Consider the following 19,522-nt stretch of genomic DNA (forward strand, 5'->3'; position numbering starts at 1 on the left):
AATCATTACCCAACATGCTTGGGGTCAACTTCAGTGCTCACTTAAGAAGGCTCAAGAATATTACTTGCATTGAAAAATTGATCAAAATAATAAGGAGCCGTCAAACGTATCTATTATACATTATTGTAGAGCAAATTTAACTATTAATGATTTCTGCACAACAGCGTCATTAACGAGCTGAGAAACTAATAGTAAACCCTACTGGGAAAACAGAATTAGGCCTCACTGCCTTCTCGCCTGTCTCCTCGGACACCAACATCATATCATGAAAATCAGGATTGGAGGGGGTGTACCGCACACACACACACACACACACACACACTTAGAGGCACACACAGAGTGTTTCTAATTAAACAAGGTGATTTGCATACATGTAAAATACATTAATATTTGAGGGGGAGGTTTAGGGAGGGAAGTGCATGTGTGTGTTTGACTGAGGAGGAGAGCTATTTAAGGGGTTATCTGGAGCATTGAGCTTAAATTGTCAAAGTCATCGTATGACCATGTAACTTTAGAAGACAACCATTTCATCCAGAAAAAATGTAAGGAAAAGTTTTACAACTTTGAAGTTGTAAAGTATCAATCATTTCTTGCAAATGTTTTATAGGTTAATAAACACAGCAGTTACCGAATAACTTGTCCTAAAGGGGGTTTGTTACTGACCTAAACTCATAGGTCTGTCTGTAGTGCCAAGAGAGTGACGTATTTAGTGTTTCATGTTTGTGGTTTGTGGCATAAACTGAATAATTGCCCTGAAAGCGACAGCCATCACTGCTGCAGATACAGACACAGAAGGCAGACAGATACAAAAACTTTTTTAACAGAAAATCAAAGAAAATGTTGTTTTAAGTGCTGGACACTCTGCTTGATTGTCAAGAATTGTTTAACCCTCAGGCATCAGTTTAATTTATTACCCTCTTAAGTCCCTCTTAAGGAAAAAAATGTCCATAACGATGCATGAGGGTTAAAAACACATCACTGGTTGTTCTCTAATCAGTTTTAAAAAAAAAACATAAAGCGAATATATAAAATTAATTAGTTTAAATAGAAGTTATGTGAATAGGCAATGAGCTGGGGGCTATTGTGGGTTAGCAGTGAGGCTTGAGAGCTAAAACCAGGCTGAAAGGCTAAAAGGCTGACACTGTCGTCCACTCTGAATTGCCCTGACTTACTGTTTCTTTCACACAAAGCACACTCAGGCACACATACATCCATAAATCCACAAACTGACCCAACCTAAACCCTGTTCCTCTTTCCCAAAAGTCTCCAGTACCCTGTGTTCACAACATTTCAAACATATTATAACACATACAGACATACACAACCTGAAAACACACAATTTCTATGCACATAAACACTCACACACACACACACACACACACACACACACACACACACACACACACACACACACACACACACACACTCACAGCCCTCAGCGCTTATACCCTCTGATTTATGGTTGTTTAATATACAGGAATATTAAGCGTGCGTAGGTGAGGATCCCTGTCGCCCGCCGGCATATTAATGGGTCCCGCGGAGGCTTGCTGACACCCTGTTTGTCATGTCGGGGCCCCGGCCCCTGCTCCGGATGCGCCCTATCCCATGCACACACATGAATACCTATGATACCTATGCATAAGTAATGGGACAGCTCCCCGGCTTCTACTGCAGGTACTGGGAGGCTGATGGAAGACAAATCAAGGGGAGAAAGATGGAGACAGGGAGGAAATAAAAAGTGGAGGAAGAGGGATAGAGCTACAGGGAGGAATATACTAACAGTCAAGTGGTGTCGCTAATTTTTGCTGAAGGGCTATATTGAAGATTTGATACCTGATTTATAAAATCAATAAAAAATAATTTATGATTTATCTAGCGGTTGCTGTTAGTGAGTTAAATTATAATTTATTGCGAACAGTTTAATGATATGACTGTCATTAACTAATTTTCTGAGGTTATTTTCAAATACAGTTTTTGCATCCTGTTACATCCGGGCTTTAAGGGGATTCATAAGTGAGGGAAATATTAGGCAGTTCACTGAAGCATATAATGCAAGGTAACTCTTAGCGAGCATAAAAAGAAAATCATACCAGTGGGAGCTATTCGGTTACGGCATGGTCCATCAGCTTTTGTGAGCGATGTGCTCGTGGGTTAAACCTTATTTGAATGTGGACTTCATCATTTTTCTCAATGACTCAACACTGACTGAGAAGTTACAGTGCAGGCTTTTCTTTATAAAACAGCTTGCTATGTGCAGGCTATACCTGCGTGTTTATTATATTATATTATATTATATTCATATATTTCTCACATTCAATGTTGTTTATGGTACAATGCGCTGTCAGCCCCTAAAAATAGCTTATTATATAAATTATGATGGATTAATTGAATGAAGCCAATGCATTTTCCAAAAGGAAAAAATATTCACTTTTTATAATTTCATGACGAAAAACAAGATATCTAATATGAGACTGACACATTTTATAAACCAATAACATTTTAGGTTATTGATCACTTAGATTAATTTGGCAATAATTAGTGGGACAGTTGCTCTTCACTCTCACAGATGGTTAAACATAATGGTCGAGGTTATATGCAGTATTTTAAAAAACACATATTGAATGCACAGTTGGATGTATTCATCTTGACTCCAGATTATGATAACCCTATGAAGGGTTTTCTTTCACCATGCAATGGCCAACTTTGGTTTACATTTATTTTTGTGTTGTTTTCAGTAACAAACACTCAAAGTGATCTCACTGTGTTGGGATGGGCAGATACACATGTAACAACACTGTTTATGTCACTCTGCCATTTCTCCGCTCTAAACATTAGAAGCACACCCAAACACACACACACATCTTTACAGATACCAGCGTCACATCAAATTTCAAACAGCGAACAGCAACCCATTGGTTGGCAGACATTTAATAAACAGGAAGTACACGGAACAATACAAGATAGGAAAAAAATCAATAGTCTCACTAAACACACTTTAAAGTTTCCCTCATGTTTTTTTTTTGTCCACATTTGTTTTTCACAAGACTTCCTGAATGCACATGTTGCTGCAAACTGCTGCGTAATGAAATGAAAAGATTGCAATAACTAAGCACATGACCCCAAACCTCCTTTTCCTCTTTAAAACCACGACTGTAAACACACTTTTCTTTTCAGATCAAGCGGCAGCTTCTCCCTCTTGCCTGTGGCCCTCTGACCACCTTTTTGGGCTCCTCATGAATAAATGTATGTGTTTACCAGGAAGAGCTGCATGTGTGTGTTGAGGGGTGTCAGCTTTTTATGTACGGGAAGACTTTACTGGTCGTGACAGGGGTCGCCCACCGCAGCCTCTGGCCCCTGACAGAGTGCTGCGGGGCCCATAGTGCCCCCGAGCTGAAAGCTATACCGCCAGCAAAACTAGTCAAAACACCCAGCCCCCTCCCCTCCATGTCAGCTGGAAAATGACAGGCCGGGACACTGTGCCCAGCGGCCATTCACAATTAACAGCAATTAATTACACGGCACATGGCAGGTAGAGGGAGAGGAAGCCTCTGGAAAGATTTTAGTTAGGCTGTCTTTGCTCGACTTTCACCCTCATAGGGTCTTGTTTCTTTTGCACATTAACTTTTCACAACTGTGTGTCGGCATGTCAGGAGCTTTGGGAATTTTAATTTGGATTAAATTACAAAAGTGTTTACAATTCTGTTATAAAATTAGACTTAAACTGTATGAATAACAATAACTTATCTCACAAAAAGATAGCAAATAGTACAAAAATTAGAGCAAATGAATGACTACTACAGTTCAAATCCTCTATCTCACGCTTGCTGAAGATAACCTTCAGGTTGCTTTATTCCGAAATTAGAGATTTCGGAATAAATGTCCCAAATTATGTGTGTAGAATGAATTGATTTTAAATATTATTTTTGAGCATTGGATGAACTTTTCTGTCACTTCTAGACAGCCGTGTTTGAACAAGCTCCTGAGCCACGTTCAAATCAAACAAAGAGGCTTCGTAGCGACCGGCCAAACGTATCACCATTACTATTCTCTCCCTGCCGCCAAGTTTAATATTTTATCCATTACCCTGTCTGGCAAGTTTAAGTGCAGCGTCGCTACCGGATACCCCCCAACTCCCCCTGACCCCGTCTCAAATACTAATAATCATTGCTGGACTTCAACGTGGTGGAAGAAATTAAAGGTTTCACTTGACAAAGTTCTGGGTTTACATTTTCATGAGTAGATATTACTGAGATGTTCATTGTTAAAATGTTAAAATAAATATCATCTTCGCCTTTCATACAGGCAATCATTATGTCAGAGCAGGTATGAAGCATTTTTTAAGGTGGAAATCTCAGTTTAGAATTACACTTTTTAAATCTGAATGGAACTTGGAAGTATTATTTTCACTCCACGTCTCCAAAAAGTTCAAGTGCTATGATTAACCATATTCACATTTAAACAAATGGATAAGACAAGCTCTGATTTTTCACTAAAACTCTGGAAGAAACCTCTCTGCTGAAGTCCAGAAGCAGTCAACCTCCAGTTTTAGCTGATGCGTGTCGTATTTTTTCCCCTCCCTGACCGTCAGTAATTGCGCACAGACATGATCATCTTGAAAAATAAATGATGCAGCTCGCAGAATGAAATAACACCGCCTAGGTCTGCTTCTCAACTTATACAGATGTTTACAGCAAATTCTAGATCACATTTTCGCAAGCTGTATTTAATATTGAACTCCAGAATAGACTAAATCTGTGGTCAACTATTCATGAAATAGTACAGAAAGAAAAACAGAACCGAATGTGCACTCGAACAAGATCAATACTTTCCCTGATAAAAACAAAAAAATTAAAATCATGGTTTGTAGGCCAGGACGCCTCCTTTTTAGTAGCTAAGGTGGGATGTAACTAACTAATCTACTTAAATATTGTACTCCTTGCATCTTTTTTTAGTATTTGCATTTTTTATCTGCCTTATCCTATTGCTCTTCCACAGTTAGGACTAATACAAATGTAATGCTTTTCTCCAACATGTTATTTAACAGCTTTAGTTACAACAGAAGTTACTTCCACCCAGCATACAAAGAGTTTAAGTCAGCTACACAAAAGCACCTACAAATGTCAAATGTATCTAACACATGAGTTCATCAGTAATAATAACCAAAAGATTTATGTATGAGAGTATATAACATACAAAGAACATTTTATGTCAATGTTTTTCTATGACATGATATTTTCATTACAGGACTTCCACTTGTGATGGAGTTTAAAAAAAAAAAAAAAAAAAGTTTTAAAATTGCTTTACAAAAGTAAAAGGTCTGATTACTAAATCCACCACCGCTTACTGGACAGTCCTGCATTCATAACTAGTAACAGCCATCTGTCCTGTCTGAAATCACAGTAACTCTGTATGATTAACTGTTTTAACATGAAGAGCCTTTCTCCTTTTTTTGCAAAAGAAAGTGCCCTGTTATAATTTGAAGATTCCCAAACTTTGCCAGCCACACACTTTTGACCATCCTCTGTTGAACACCTCTATTACATCTCATCATAACTTAGTGTGATACGCAAACACATTTAAAAAAAATAGATGCAAAAGGGACAGCCATAAGCCAAACACCTAAACAGTAAAAAAAAAAAAAAAGGATGTATAGCCGTACCTTCTAGCTTCATGCCGACGGTGAGGCACTTCTGGAAGCGACAGTAAGGGCAGCGCTTCCTCTGGGTTTTGTCAATCTGGCAGCTCTGGTTCTCGATACAAGTGTAGCGCTTGTTGTTCTGGACGGTGCGCTTGAAGAAGCCCTATGGAGAGAAGCAATTAAGACGTCAACCGGCTTGACCCCTGCATTGCCATGGTAATTGGCCCATTCAAACTCCCAGGTGGATGGAGGGGGACAGGCTTAATGGATACACGCACACACACCCACACCCACATCCACACACACAAAAAAAAATATAAAGCAAGGCATGAATACACACCTTTGACAAATGAAACTAATTGCAGTCTTTAAAAAAATGTTTTTTTCAAATTTGTATAACTCATTGACTGAGAATATCATTCATAAACGTATTATTTACACCAGAAGTAGTACATTAAACTTCTCCCCATATATGCTTCGTCTTTTCACTTAATGATGAAGATTTAAAATCTATTTTTTTCTGTCAAAAATACTTTTCTCGATGTTTTCAGTCCCCTTAAAGACTCTGGATTTTACGAGGAAAGCATCTTTTCAGCTCCCCGCTTAATTATTGAAAAATATGAGCACAGGAGCCCAAAAGATCCAATAAATTATATCCATAATTCACAGTTCCGGGATTATAGAGATTCATACCTGCAACGTGGAATTAATGATAAGCAGCAGCAGGGAAAATCAAACCAGGGGGAAGATGGTTTTAACGTATTCTAGATCCATAACCTAGGAGGAGAATCCTTAAACCTGCTCTTTAAAAAAAAAAGAATTAAAAAGAACGTGCTGTCAATATCTCACCAAACCCAAATTTAATTGACAATCTGCATTGCCTTTTATGTCCAAAAAATCCACCACACTCTGTTTTTGATTATCGACTTCTCAGTGTTAAAAAATCTATGCTTCAGAAGGAACTCTCTCTCTAATTTTGCATTTAGTGCACAGCTTGTGCTATAAATATCTGCACCGAACTCGGTTCTAGTGTGCCTTAAAGACCACACAATATCATGTCTGGAGATTAAGTGGGCAACATTCACAGAAAAGCATTTACTTCAAGCAATCAAAGGTCAAAGCTTTGTTTATTTTCTGTGTTAAACCCAGAAATGTTTGTCTTTTTCTGATACGATAAAAACTAAAAAGTTCATCATTCATACTGTAAAGTGTCAAATATCAACATATTATCTAAAATATGAATACTAATCTAAAATGATGTGCTATGAAGACAATTTTAAGCAATTCATAAAAGCAGGGTTAAATGTTCCATACCAAAACCTCTCAGGAGAAAAGTAGCAACAGGATTCAGATTTGCTGCATGTCACTGCTGGCCAGCGGTTCCAATATTTCACCGAGCTTTGCTCATATTAATTTCCCTTTAACTTCTACATGTCATATATATATTGAATGTGTATACTGTGCAGTATTCCTCTGATCAAAGTCAGTATAGTAGAACGACAAGTTTCTGATCTTTTAAGTGTGTTTGTGCTCCGTCTCTCAGGCTGTCCGTGTGTAATAGGAACCATGAAGCCCGTTCCAGCTTGTTGTTGTTATTCCAACAGGTATGATCTGGCACCATGTTTACTTTATGCGATGTGGCGCTTTCCATGAACTAACACTGCGTTGATGAGGAAAGGGTTGTGTGTGTGTGTAAATATAGAGCATGTACGCAAAGGAGGTGAGACTATCTGAGGGATAAAGAATCTTTGCTTACGTGAATTTCCTGTGTGTGTCTGTGTGTGTGTACACGTCTTTTTGTGTGTGTGTGTGTGTGTGTGTGTGTGTGTGTGTGTGTGTGTGTGTGTGTGTTAATGTATGTGTTTCTAAGCCCAGAAACTTGCAAACCCAACCACAGCTAAAAAAATATGTCTCAGATTTTGAAAATATTAATCTTGCCCTGGTAGCTACAAAAAAAACAAGACTAAATTGCCTTTTTTTTCATTTGAATAGAAAACTCAGAATAGAATACGACTTCGGTTTTTGCACAGCTGTGGCCATTACAGTGGATACAAATGACTCTGCCTGTCTGATAACGGATATTTAATGCTAATATCAGCCTGTAACGTCGACAAACTGATATATCAGTTCCGCCCTGACAATCCTACTTTCACTGAATAGATTGCATGCATTTTAGAGATAATCAATGATGAGCTCCAGGTGATCAATCAATATTATTCATGTTTCAACAAGGATATGCAGCGCTTCATAAAAGAGCTCTTCATCTACTTCCTGCATGCACACACACAAAACACATCAGAGAGTCTCTGTTAAACTGGGAAGTGTGTTTGTGGTTGCAGCTCTGTGCTGAAGCAGAAAACAGCAGAGATGCCACTGACGTCTCCCTTCAAGCAAGTGCTTTGCATCTCAAGGTCAATAATATGGGATCAAATCTATAACATCTGCTTTGAATAATGACCACATAGGCAAGAAATGTGCACTGCGGCATCAATACTGCAAGCTGCAATTTTTACACTGAATAGTGTTAACACAAAAGACATTTGTCTTAGCTTAATTTTGTGCTGACAGCTTTACTGGGCGAACAAAAAAAAACTTCCAGTTCTGCCTATTAACTCAGCAGTGAGAGCAGTGGAAAGACGCACAAAGGAACAAACAGGTTGATGATAGAGCTCACACTAATGGCAGAAACTGTTTGCTTTGCCGTGTCTTCATTATTAACATGGCTGAAACACAATGCTGCCGTTCTCTTTATGAACATGTGATGACTTCCAAAGAAGAGGATTCAGGCGTGTGCACACACAGACACTATTATTATGCACTTTGCTTCCACACCTCATGTGTTTGGTGCTGGCAAAAAATCACAAAAACAATTTGCACGCTTTCCACTTTAGATCCCTCTGACACTCACAGGAAAACTTTGTTAGATCAACTGTCACAACAATATTTGACCCTCGGCCTCTTCACCTCCGATTTGCCTGAAACTTTGATGACAAGGAAAATAAATCTTTACAGTGTCGTTCCACATGTTGCACATCAGTCTGGACAAGAATGCCGGCTAAATACACAGCCTGCAAAAACGGAGCTACAAAAAATGCATCTCTATAGAGGAAGAGAGGCTGATGCATTAAATTAAAGATGATGTAGAGAAACACTTGAGCCGTACTATTGTTGATTGTATGTAGTGTAAATTGCATCATGAAAATGTGGCTGTTTCTGCAATATTTACAGAAATATTTTTACATTTATTTAAAAAAGTGGGCATATTAACTTAGTCCTGCTTTGCTTATAAATACACTGTATACACACAGGTGATGACAAAACAATAAATATTTAGCCTTCACATCTGATATGACCGCCTTGGATGCCCTGTAGGAACTTCAAAATAAAAGCACTAATTAGGCAACTACTAATAATTAGGACCTCATCGCCACAAGATGAAATGTTTAGCAATTATTTCAGATAACAACACAGATGGGGCAATCATAATGGGCACAAAACAGACACTCCTATTTTCCAGGACGCTTACCTTGCAGCTCTCGCAGGTCAGCAGTCCGTAGTGATAGCCTGAAACCTTGTCTCCGCACACGGGACACATCTCGTCCAAGTCTTCGTCATATGAGTAGTCCATCATTTTGAAATGGGGAGCTGCAGATGGGACACAGAGAGGAGTCTTTTTTTTTCAGCGCTTAGAAATCTCTTTTTCCAAAAGCCCGCTTTCATCCATGAATGTGAACCACGCGGAACCCCTCGCGCGACGTAACTGAGTGAGATTTTGTACTAAGTTATGACTGACTTTGACTGAGGTTTAGTTTGAGGAGGTGGAGACGATTCAAAGTCGATTTTGGACTGAGTTGAAAGGACGCGACCATTTATTTCTCCTTGTTGCCGTCTTCTCTTCTACATTCGCTGCAGACAGGAGACAAAATGTATTTAAAATAAGGGAAGAAAGCGCATGAAAGTGGGCCTCATAAATATGCATGCATAAGTCATGAATTCGCTGGGGGAAATGAAGAGATATTAGAGTTAAGGATTGGAGGAGAAAATGTTACCGCCCACAGACAAATGAAGACACAGAGAGAAGCCCTTATCTCTGCAGGCGAAAAAAAATAAAAAAAAGCATGCAAAAACATGTAAGCTGCAGACCAGTTTATTTGTTTTATTTTATTTGTGTGTTACTATGTAAACGCAACATTTTAAGTGATTTTCTGCATACGCTGGAACAAATAGTCCATTTTAGAACTCGATGATATGCCTATTTTGAAATTATGTTTGTAAAGCAGATTCCGGTAAAAAAAAACATTTAAAATCAATTACTGCATGGAAATATAGCCTTTCTTAACAAACGTGGATTTTCGTAAGATTGTCATGGTTTTTTTTTTTTCCAATTCCCTTAACTTAAAACAGCTCAAATATTATTGCCCTCTGTTGTTTGCACCCCTTCGCCCTGTGCATTGGACATACTTGTCTTGATACGAGTGTGTGTGACAGCGCAAAGCAAACAGTCAGGCTGACATTTACAACAGTTACAAGAGCATTTATGGTACTAATCATAAAAGAACAACCAAGATCAAACAGGGAAATCTCAGTGCATGTGGCTGTAAAAGTGGAAATATCTTGCCATCAGAAGGCCCTCACACACAAGTTGCTGCCCTACTTCTGAAGCCACTCATCTGCTCACACATCAGACCGTTTAATTAGACATGATTTCTGGTTTGTTAACGCGTCGCCCTGCTGGGAGCCGCGCTGCGTATTCCAGCTGAAGCAACAAGTTCCACCGAGCTGCCTTTTTTTTTTTTCCCCTAGTGCAATGTTTTCTGCTTGAATGTGATTTAATGATTGGATTTGTACGGCCTGTTCTCATGACGCACGTCAGACCCAGATTTTCACAAATTTCAACAAATTTAAACAATTGAAATCGACATGATCACGTCAGTGAATGAGGCCTTGGTAAATAGTGAAAGTAGCAGCTTCCTTTTCGGAAATAGTCCTAGCGAAAGAACATAGGCTACATAATTTTTTGCATGAAATGACCCTGATTACTCCTTTAACATTGTACAATCTCTATACTGTTGTTCTTTGTATCATTTTGTTAACCACGGGTGGAACTGACATATTAAGAAACCATTTCGTCACAAGACTCTGTACTATACGCATTTTAATGTATTTATTTTTTTTAGATGAAAAGAAATGGTTGAATAGAACCCTCCTGCAAAACGGAGCTATGTGCATTCAGAGTGTGCAGGTTACATTGCTTTACAAGGTGCAGACACACACAGGTCAACTGCTGGCTCATGCCATCTCCCAAAAAAGAAAAAAAAAAGAAAACAAAATGTGTGAGGAACGCTGATGATTTAAAAAAAAAAAAAATCACCTTTGAGGTTGAGCTACCTTTTTTTTTTATCCCTGCGTAAAAAAGTAGGAGCTCTCTAAGCAGCCACTCCTTGTCTTGTGAGTATAGTATGTTATCAGCGGCTCATAAACCACGAGCGGGCTAATTGATTGTCCGTGTATATCGCTGGGAAATGCCAGCAGGGGAATGAGGGCAGACGAGTCAGTCCATCTTTAAATAGACGGCGTTTCAGGAGCACTTTCATGAAACACACCAAGAGACAAATATTTGAATGTTTGCCGCAAGTATGCCCAATTCTTTTTTCCCCTAATTTCAAACTAAACATTTTTTAAACTCTTTATTGTCACAAAATTTTTAAAAAATATATAAAAATCTGTTTTTCTCTAATTATTTAACATTATACGTGCATTACAAGAACAACAGAACAAGCGTTTATATAAAATAAAACTGTAATAAAATAAGTTAACCTGGATGAGCATTACAAACAGTACTTCGTACCCTTTCCAAAAAGTACTGGAGCCTTACTTTTAATGTGCATTCCTGTTCTGAGCTAAGATTTTAATAAATTATCAACAGCAATCTGAAAAGCATACCATATTATGTTTGGATTATTTAGCTACATAATGAGGATTTTTTCTTGTAAAACAATAATTAAAAAATCCAAGCGGAATTATATTGCTTCTTTGACAAACGTTTAATGACTCGATGTCAATCAGATGAAATTTCCTAAATCATGATCTGAAGTTTTTTTTTTTTTTTTGACTCAATTGCTCTTTATAAAGACATATTTCTAACCAATCTTAGACATAAATGATTGCACAGATCTCCTTAATCTTAACGCACAAGGCTCCACAAGCTCCCGCGAGTGACAGCTGGACAATTATTGTTTGATCACCGGCAAAGAGTAAGGAAAGTGCTTTACCAACACCATACTTTCATATATTTATTTCATGTAGGCCTAGAGAATAAATGACTATAATAGAAACACATTCTCTAATCATGATTGCATAAATCTATGATGACCTTCACATGTCTTTTAATTGAACGTGCCGATCATCCAATAAAAGCCCACAAACACTCAGCAGTCACTGGCCTGCAGTGTCTTCAAAAAAGACTTTGTATGCAAGTGAGCTCAAAAGTTTTGGTGACATTCAGGTGCGCACAGAGAGGTCGTATTGAATCCTGTAACGCTCCGTACAACTACTGAGTGGACCCCCCCACCATGAATCTGTTTTAGGTTGTAAGTGATGGAAATTAGCTACAGCTCTTACCTTGCATGTTCCTTGGCATGTGCCCTTGTTCTCCATACGATCGAGAGAGTCCCAGGGATTCAGTCTCGGCTTTGGGCAGCATGTCAGCGCTGCCGGCCTGAGCTGGAGACTCCGCACCGCTCGGTGGGACACCTGAGCGGGACAGGCAGACGTTCCCACAAGCACAACTCTAAACGTCCCGACAGTGTGTTTAGGTCTTAATTGCTTATTTATTCTGTCCTTCTCTCTGTTTGATTTCCAATTACCGGACCAAGCTCTGAATATGCAGCCTGGTTAAGGCTGTCTCCAAACGAACGGGTAGCATAGCCGGTGTGTGTCTTTTTGAGTTAACTTCACTGAATTTCGCATAAATTCAATAGCTAACGGACCGGATTAATCGCGCAGAAAACGGACGAATGGTTCCTTCCAAACTTTTCGCAGAGTTACGCGCAGAGTTAGACAATCGCTCTTCACTTTAACGAGAAGATTGTACAGCGTCTGGATTAAAAGACAGTGGTAAATTTCCCTTTAGCTTTTCCAACAGTCTTTTTGAACGCGTGACCCATTAAAGGTGGACTGTCAGTGTTACTTTCAGCCTTAAGCAGACGAGTACGTGCCGACGGGGCCGCCCTCTCCTATGCGTAAAGTCAGATTCGATGTGTCGGTCGGACTGTGTGGAGATGTGGAGACCTCTCCTCCTCCTTCTCCTCGCGGCTTTGTTTACTCCGCTCTCTCCAATCCGGGGCGCATGCGGTCGTCTGACATCATCTCTCCCCGGTCCAATCAGGTGAAGAGACCGGCAAATATTGCCTCAAACTCTACACTTCCCTATCTCCAAAATCTCAGCTGTTTAATCCCGTTAATGATGGATTTTTTTTTTATAAGCGGAGCGAGAACAAGGAAATCAAGCGAGGTGATGCAACTGGGTGTGAGAGCAGACTCTCCACGAGCGCACTGTGCGCAAAGGCAGCACGCGAGGTATGTAGATTGGAGCGTGTTGCAGCACATAGACATACACTCATGCGCAAACACACACTTCTATTACATTTTTTTTTTTTTTTTTTTAGAAGAAACTCTTCTACATACATTTAAATGGATTATTTTAATGTCCAGAATTATCAATTTAAGATGTGATTTCATCACTCGTGATCTAGCAACAATTCCCTTGAGCATGAAAAAGTCAAGATGTGATCAAATACAATGTAAGATTTATTTATTTCTTTCTTTCTTTCATATTTTTATAATACACCTGAAGAGACATCGTACATTCGAGCCATGTAAATGAAGAAAGTCAAAGGCCACTGTTGCATCAGTGTCTTTCGGTTTCGTTTGTTCAATTTAATGGAAACGTGAGCAGCTCCGGCCTGAGGCTTCGAATTGGCCTTTATTTTCGGACCAACTCAGCCCCTTACGCAATAAATTATACCTTTGCTTCTGAAATATTATCAGTAATTGGCTGAGCAGGGATCAATTAGAGATCTGACGTCAGACTTGGGCTATTTTACACACAAAGTGAAAGCATAATTATGCGTGTAGTCCCCATATAGATCTATATCACGCGCTACAACACACACTCACACACACCTATACACATGTTTGGACACATAGTTTATCATATCGTCGCTGTGGGTCAGTGAGACATAAGAGTCACTGGCCAAGACCGCGAAACACACTTGAAGGGTCGCAGGGGGCGCGCGTCACACACACAAACATGCGTGCAACAGTAGTTTAAAAAACGAGCCATTCACAACCAGCAGAGAATCACATAGTTTAAATTTAAAAATGTACATAAAAATGATAAATAATGAATTTGTAGGGGGGCATAACACTGAGATGCACGCCTGGAATAATACAAAAAAAAGTGTCCTTAAAAAAAAAGAATCTAATTCATCACACTGTTGTGCATCCTCTGTTTTTGTGTTTCTTTAATTTACTAGTACATAAAAAAATAAAAAAATAACTAAATGTGTTTATTTTATTACTTTCTAAGAGTTTGCAATGTGCGGGCTTCTCACCTGATATGACCCATCAAATCCTCCTCTGACCCTTCATTGTTAAGCAGGACTATTACTCGAAAAAAAGTAAGTAAGTAAAACCAAAATATTTTAACAGCACAGTTGGATTTATTACACATAGACTTAACTTGTACCCAGTACATGAAGGAGCTTTTGAAACTCAGTGAAAGTATGCCACTTATGAGATTGTAAATGTCATAGTCATACAAACACTCCTCTGAAAATATCCTTGTATGCAATATAGTTTTTATTTAAGATATTTTAATTTAAAAAAAAATGCATTTTAAAAGTTTTTATTACAGAGGAAACACTTACAACAAGACATCGTCACTTAATTTTGTGGTGCAGTGACGTCATCAGCAGCTTGTTCATATGAAAGGCAGTATAGGCACACACAACAGACTCACCTGCACTAACCAGGTCCTCTGTGAAAATAACTACTTTTGCATAGTTTTCCCATCATCAACCCCCCACAAAAAAATTACCCTGGAGCCCTGCAGTTTTCAAAACTGTTCCTTAAATGTGTCCTTCCTGTAAGTATCCCCTTTCATTATGCAATATTTTCCTTCATGCATACATCACAAATCTTTGTTTTCTTCATTAAAAGAGTCAAATAAGTGTGATGGAATATATATATGTCTGTAACTTTCAGACAGATACATTTGATGCATTTTGTACAAACAGATATAGATTCATTTTACAGTATCATCATTTTGTGAGCAGCACATCAGCCACAGTGTTGGCATGGAGCAAGAGTTTCCACCAATCAGCTGGACTCTCTTAATGCTGGGCTCTGATTGGTTTAAGCTTGGTTGCTTGCAGGCAGGGGGGCGGAGTCAGGGGGAGAGGACAAGTAGGGGCAGAAGAGGGGAGGGGGTTGCAGGTTAGGTTATAAAATGACACAGAGACTGATAAGACCATCTCTGGCAAGATAGTGCTGCTGGAATGATTAACCTCTATAAGAGAGGGAGGGGGGCATTGTGGGAGCTGTGATGAAAAGCCACATTGGACACAGAGGGAAAATAAGACAGGTCAACAGGTTTAAAGACAAAATGACAAAGAAACATACCAAAATAAAATGATTCTAACTGAATTAAAAAGCACAGAGAAGAGAGGAGAGAGAGATAGGGAATGAGAGTCACTAAAGTTCAACTTTACTGACATGGAAACAGTTTACAGTTTCAGGTGGTAAAAGTCACATCAGAAGAGGCGGACTCATGCCGACAACATGACTCAAACTTTGGACTAATCCTTTTGCCACGTTTCACTTCCAGGTTTGGATTTATCTGATTGACACTCATACACACATCAAAACACACACACTTCCGATACTTTCATAAACAACATTGTTGGTAGTTTGATTAAAAGGTGAAAAACTATTTTAATAAGTGAGGAACTTATATGCATTATTTTTCTCTCTCTCTCTCCTTCTGTGTGTGTGTGTGTGTGTGTGTGTGTGTGTGTGTGTGTGTGTGTGTCTGTGTGTTGGTGTGTTGGTGTGTGTGAGTCAAGTTAGCTGTGTGTATATGACCATGTGGGAACCCGATGGAGACAAGTGGATTTTTTTGCATGCAAGTGTGACCGTGTGTGTGTGTGTGTGTGTTTGTGTGGGTGCATATTCGTGTTCATGAATGAGTGTATGTCTGCATGCATGTCATCTGTTGTAATCAAATAACAATAGCCTTGAAATTGTAACACACACAACATCATTAAATCATAATCATCGCACACTTGCTATTCACAACCAGGAAATCACCTATCCACTCCCACCCACCGGACACACAGGCATGCACACACACACACACACACACACACACACGCACACGCACACACACACACACACACACACACACACACACACACACACACACACACACACACACACACACACACATTTACACAGACACCTCTGTTTTCTGTATTGAAAGCAAAATGTAAACAGTCTTCTGGTCCAACAATAGTGCAGCACCCAGCGTACAGAGCGACAACTTCCACAACAAAACAAAGAAGGTGGAGGTGTGACACAAACATGGTGTGACTATTGTAAACAAACTTTTAAAAAGATTAAAGAAAAAAAGTTATGTTGCTGTCTAGTTTTAACTGTAAGAATCAGATACAAATATCATTAGTACTACACAAATGTGTTGAGAAATACATCCCGCACTAAGAATGATTTATTTAAAGTAATTTATCTGGAAACAAAATGAATGGACACCCAATGTTGTCCCATCTTTTAGCTCTGTTTTGTTCTCCTCCGACTGCTGAGGAAAACATTTGGCTTGTCCATTCCTAATAATTCTAAATTTTAAAGTATATGTGGTGACTAGTGACTTTGCGGCTTAATTTAAGCCATTTTTATCAGACACAGTCATAAAAAAAAAATAGATGCAGGCTGAGTTTGCGGCCGAGTTCGCGGCCGCACATCAGAGAATAACACAGAGAACATTACAGCTACTTTGTGGCTTATATTGAGTCATTTTAGTCAGATACAGCCATGAAACTCTGGATTTCTCCATAATGAAGGATGACAGCATTGTGTACCTGCGTGCTCTTGCATGAAGTTTACCGCGCTAAAGCACACCTCTCCGAAGTGTGCTAAAGAACTGAACTTTAGGATTGAAGCGTGCTTGGGCACGCTACGGATGGCCAGTGTGACCGCGCCCTCAAAGCATGAGCTGAGGTCCGCTTCTGTACCAATGGCGCTTGTGCATGTAAGTGAGGGAGCACAGAGGGGAGGGGGTGGGTGGGTGCAGAAGGAGCACTGAGGGAATGCTACTTTAAAAATCATGCTGGTTTTTGAAAATGACCAACCACGCCTTTAAGCTATGTACACTTTTGCTGTTGCTTTGGTCTTCAACCATCCTCTCCATGTTCATCATCTTCTCTGTTTTATGTCTTTGCATGTTACCCAATTATTTTGCACTAAGATTTAGAATGAAGTGATTCAAAAGTTTAGATGTTCTCCGTGATCACTTTATTTTGATGCACTAAAGCCCCATACTGTTTGTGCTGGCTTTGTATTAACTGGCTCTGTATTAATCAACGTTGTGAAATACAATTTGTGATTTTGAAGTGTTTCTTTCATTTAAACAGATGGTCAAAATAAAAGAACAAAACACATTTGAGGGCATAACTTTAGTTTATCGCCTATCACTCTAACTTTCCATTGTGCCCCAGGTCACCTGTTGTGCTGTTACCTGCTCGTCTCCATGTCTGAGGATGTGGGCAGTCACTGAATCATTGGAGGAAACTGACTCTGTCAACAACAAGTGTTGACATTTGAGCTTCGGAGATAAACCTCACAAGGGATCAAACTAAATGTGACCCCTTTGACTGAAAAAGACAGTGTGTGCGTATGTGTGTGTGTGTGTGTCTGCATGCTTGTTTGGGTAAAGACATTTAAGTGACGCAAGTTTGCTGCCGACAGCCTTAAGTCGGAGGGCTATGTTATTGTCTGTGGGGTTTGGTTATTTCCAGGTTGAGAAAATAATAAAGTGTTGAGCTGGATATAGACATGCTCACTAGTTTTCCCTTTGCACCCATAAAAAAAAAAAAACAGTTATATGATTGATATTCAAATTATAAAAATGTAACCTGAATTATTTATTTCTATTCAACACACAGCAGCAGTAACATAGGTAAATAGAGTTGCCTTTTTTTTGTAGGCATGAGATGTGAGGTTAATAAAAATTCTAGGGGCTACATAACAGGTCAAGGCTTGGTACTTCCATGTGTCTGATGAAATGTCAATCAAATTGGAGCGAGGGATGTAAAAAGGGACTATGAAGAAAAAGAGAAAGGATGTTATCAGAGAGCGGGAGGGGACAGAGGGTAACCATCTTAATGTTTCTGACAGAGGAAGGGGAGAGGAGAAGAGGATGGAAGTATAGTATAGAATGTAAGGAAGAGCATAAAAGAGGGGAACAGACAGGGGACAGAAAAAATGCTTAGGACACAAAATTACTCTACCTCCCCCATGAAGATTCTTTTCATTTGAGTTTTTATGAGAAGAGTACAAAAACAACATGAACCCAATTTTCAGATAACTTTGTCCAAGGTTGTACCATTTGACAGAGAGGAATTCATTCAAATATCTGCTGTCAAAGCTTAACTGGATTCGACCCATGATCAAAAGCATTTTCTTTTTTTAACTTAGTTTTTCATAACGACTGTTGTTGTTCAAGTCTCATCGCTACCCAATGTACACATGTACAAATGCATACATGCCGAATACTTTTGCCTATATAAAAAAACATAAATTCAATAAATAGATCTCGTATGACAAATGCAGAGATTCGATTTGTCAGCTTGGCATGACCTAATTTTCGCCTCATTCTCATGCCTCATACCCAAACACATAGTGGTGGCACTTGAAGATTAACATGTGGTAGAAGACTTGATGATTGGCTAAGGTCTGAAAAGGTCAAAAAAAGTGTTTTTTTCAGTACATTGTGATGTCACAGAGAAGTTTTTGGTCATTAACGTGATCACTCAATAATTTTTTCCAATGAGACTTATGTGTGAAACTCAAACATTCTAAGACATTTTTGAATTATGGCCAAAATCTTTTTTTTTTTAATTTAACAGGGACCTTGACAATTACATGTCACCACCAGATTCATGTCAGTTCATCCTTGAGTTCCAGGGACCTTTTTTTTTTTGCCAAATAGCATAAAAAAATGTCAAGTCTTTCTTTTTGTGTTTACGAAAATAAAGAATGAAGAATGAACAAATGGAAATATTTACAGGCTGTTAGATTAAGAAAAGAGCGAGAATGTGAGATAAGAAGTGACAAAAAGATATACTTAAGGTTAGCACACATACAATTCAACCAACAATGGAAGTAATGCCTGAGAATGTACAAGAATATATGCTGCAATAAGTGTAAGTCACACGACCAAAATATTTCTCCATTCCCTCGCTCATCTGCTCTTTCTCTCTCTCTCTCTCTCTCTCTCTCTCTCTCTCTCTCTCTCTCTCTCACACACACACACACACACACACACACACACACACACACACACACACACACACACACAGTCTTGCAGGTACAGACAAATAGTTAACCTGCCTGCTGCTTGGTTCTTTCTGACTGTCAGATTGCTCTGACCCTTTACTTTCCACCAATGTGTTTAAAGAATCACCTTCTTTTTGAAGGACTGCAAATGAAAGGTTTTGAAAGCACTTAGTTACAATACAAATACCAGACAGTACAGTCCATTAAGAGTTGTGCCCTTTCTATAAAAGAAGAGCATCATTCATTGAGTGT

At 39.0% G+C, this 19,522-nt stretch overlaps 1 protein-coding gene and 1 long non-coding RNA gene across 2 annotated transcripts in view; one reads left to right on the top strand and one right to left on the bottom strand.

Moving 5' to 3' along the window:
- nr5a2 (nuclear receptor subfamily 5, group A, member 2) overlaps nt 1–13,184 on the bottom strand; it is a 64,891-nt gene extending 51,707 nt beyond the window's left edge. Inside the window, exons 1-3 of the mRNA XM_020641566.3 lie at nt 12,260–13,184; nt 9,165–9,283; nt 5,660–5,801 (exon numbers count right to left, since the gene is read on the bottom strand). Of these exons, the coding sequence (XP_020497222.2) occupies nt 5,660–5,801; nt 9,165–9,283; nt 12,260–12,341 (343 nt within the window). The 5' untranslated portion in view covers nt 12,342–13,184. The remainder of the gene's footprint in view (nt 1–5,659; nt 5,802–9,164; nt 9,284–12,259) is intronic.
- On the top strand, nt 12,913–18,891 carry LOC114920655 (uncharacterized). Its single transcript, XR_003808961.2, has 3 exons — nt 12,913–13,025; nt 13,124–13,216; nt 17,431–18,891. It is a non-coding gene; the product is annotated as an uncharacterized lncRNA (long non-coding RNA).
- The last annotated feature ends 631 nt before the right edge of the window (nt 18,892–19,522 follow it).

The sequence above is a fragment of the Labrus bergylta genome, chromosome 6, assembly GCF_963930695.1.
Source record: "Labrus bergylta chromosome 6, fLabBer1.1, whole genome shotgun sequence".
NCBI lineage: Eukaryota > Metazoa > Chordata > Actinopteri > Labriformes > Labridae > Labrus > Labrus bergylta.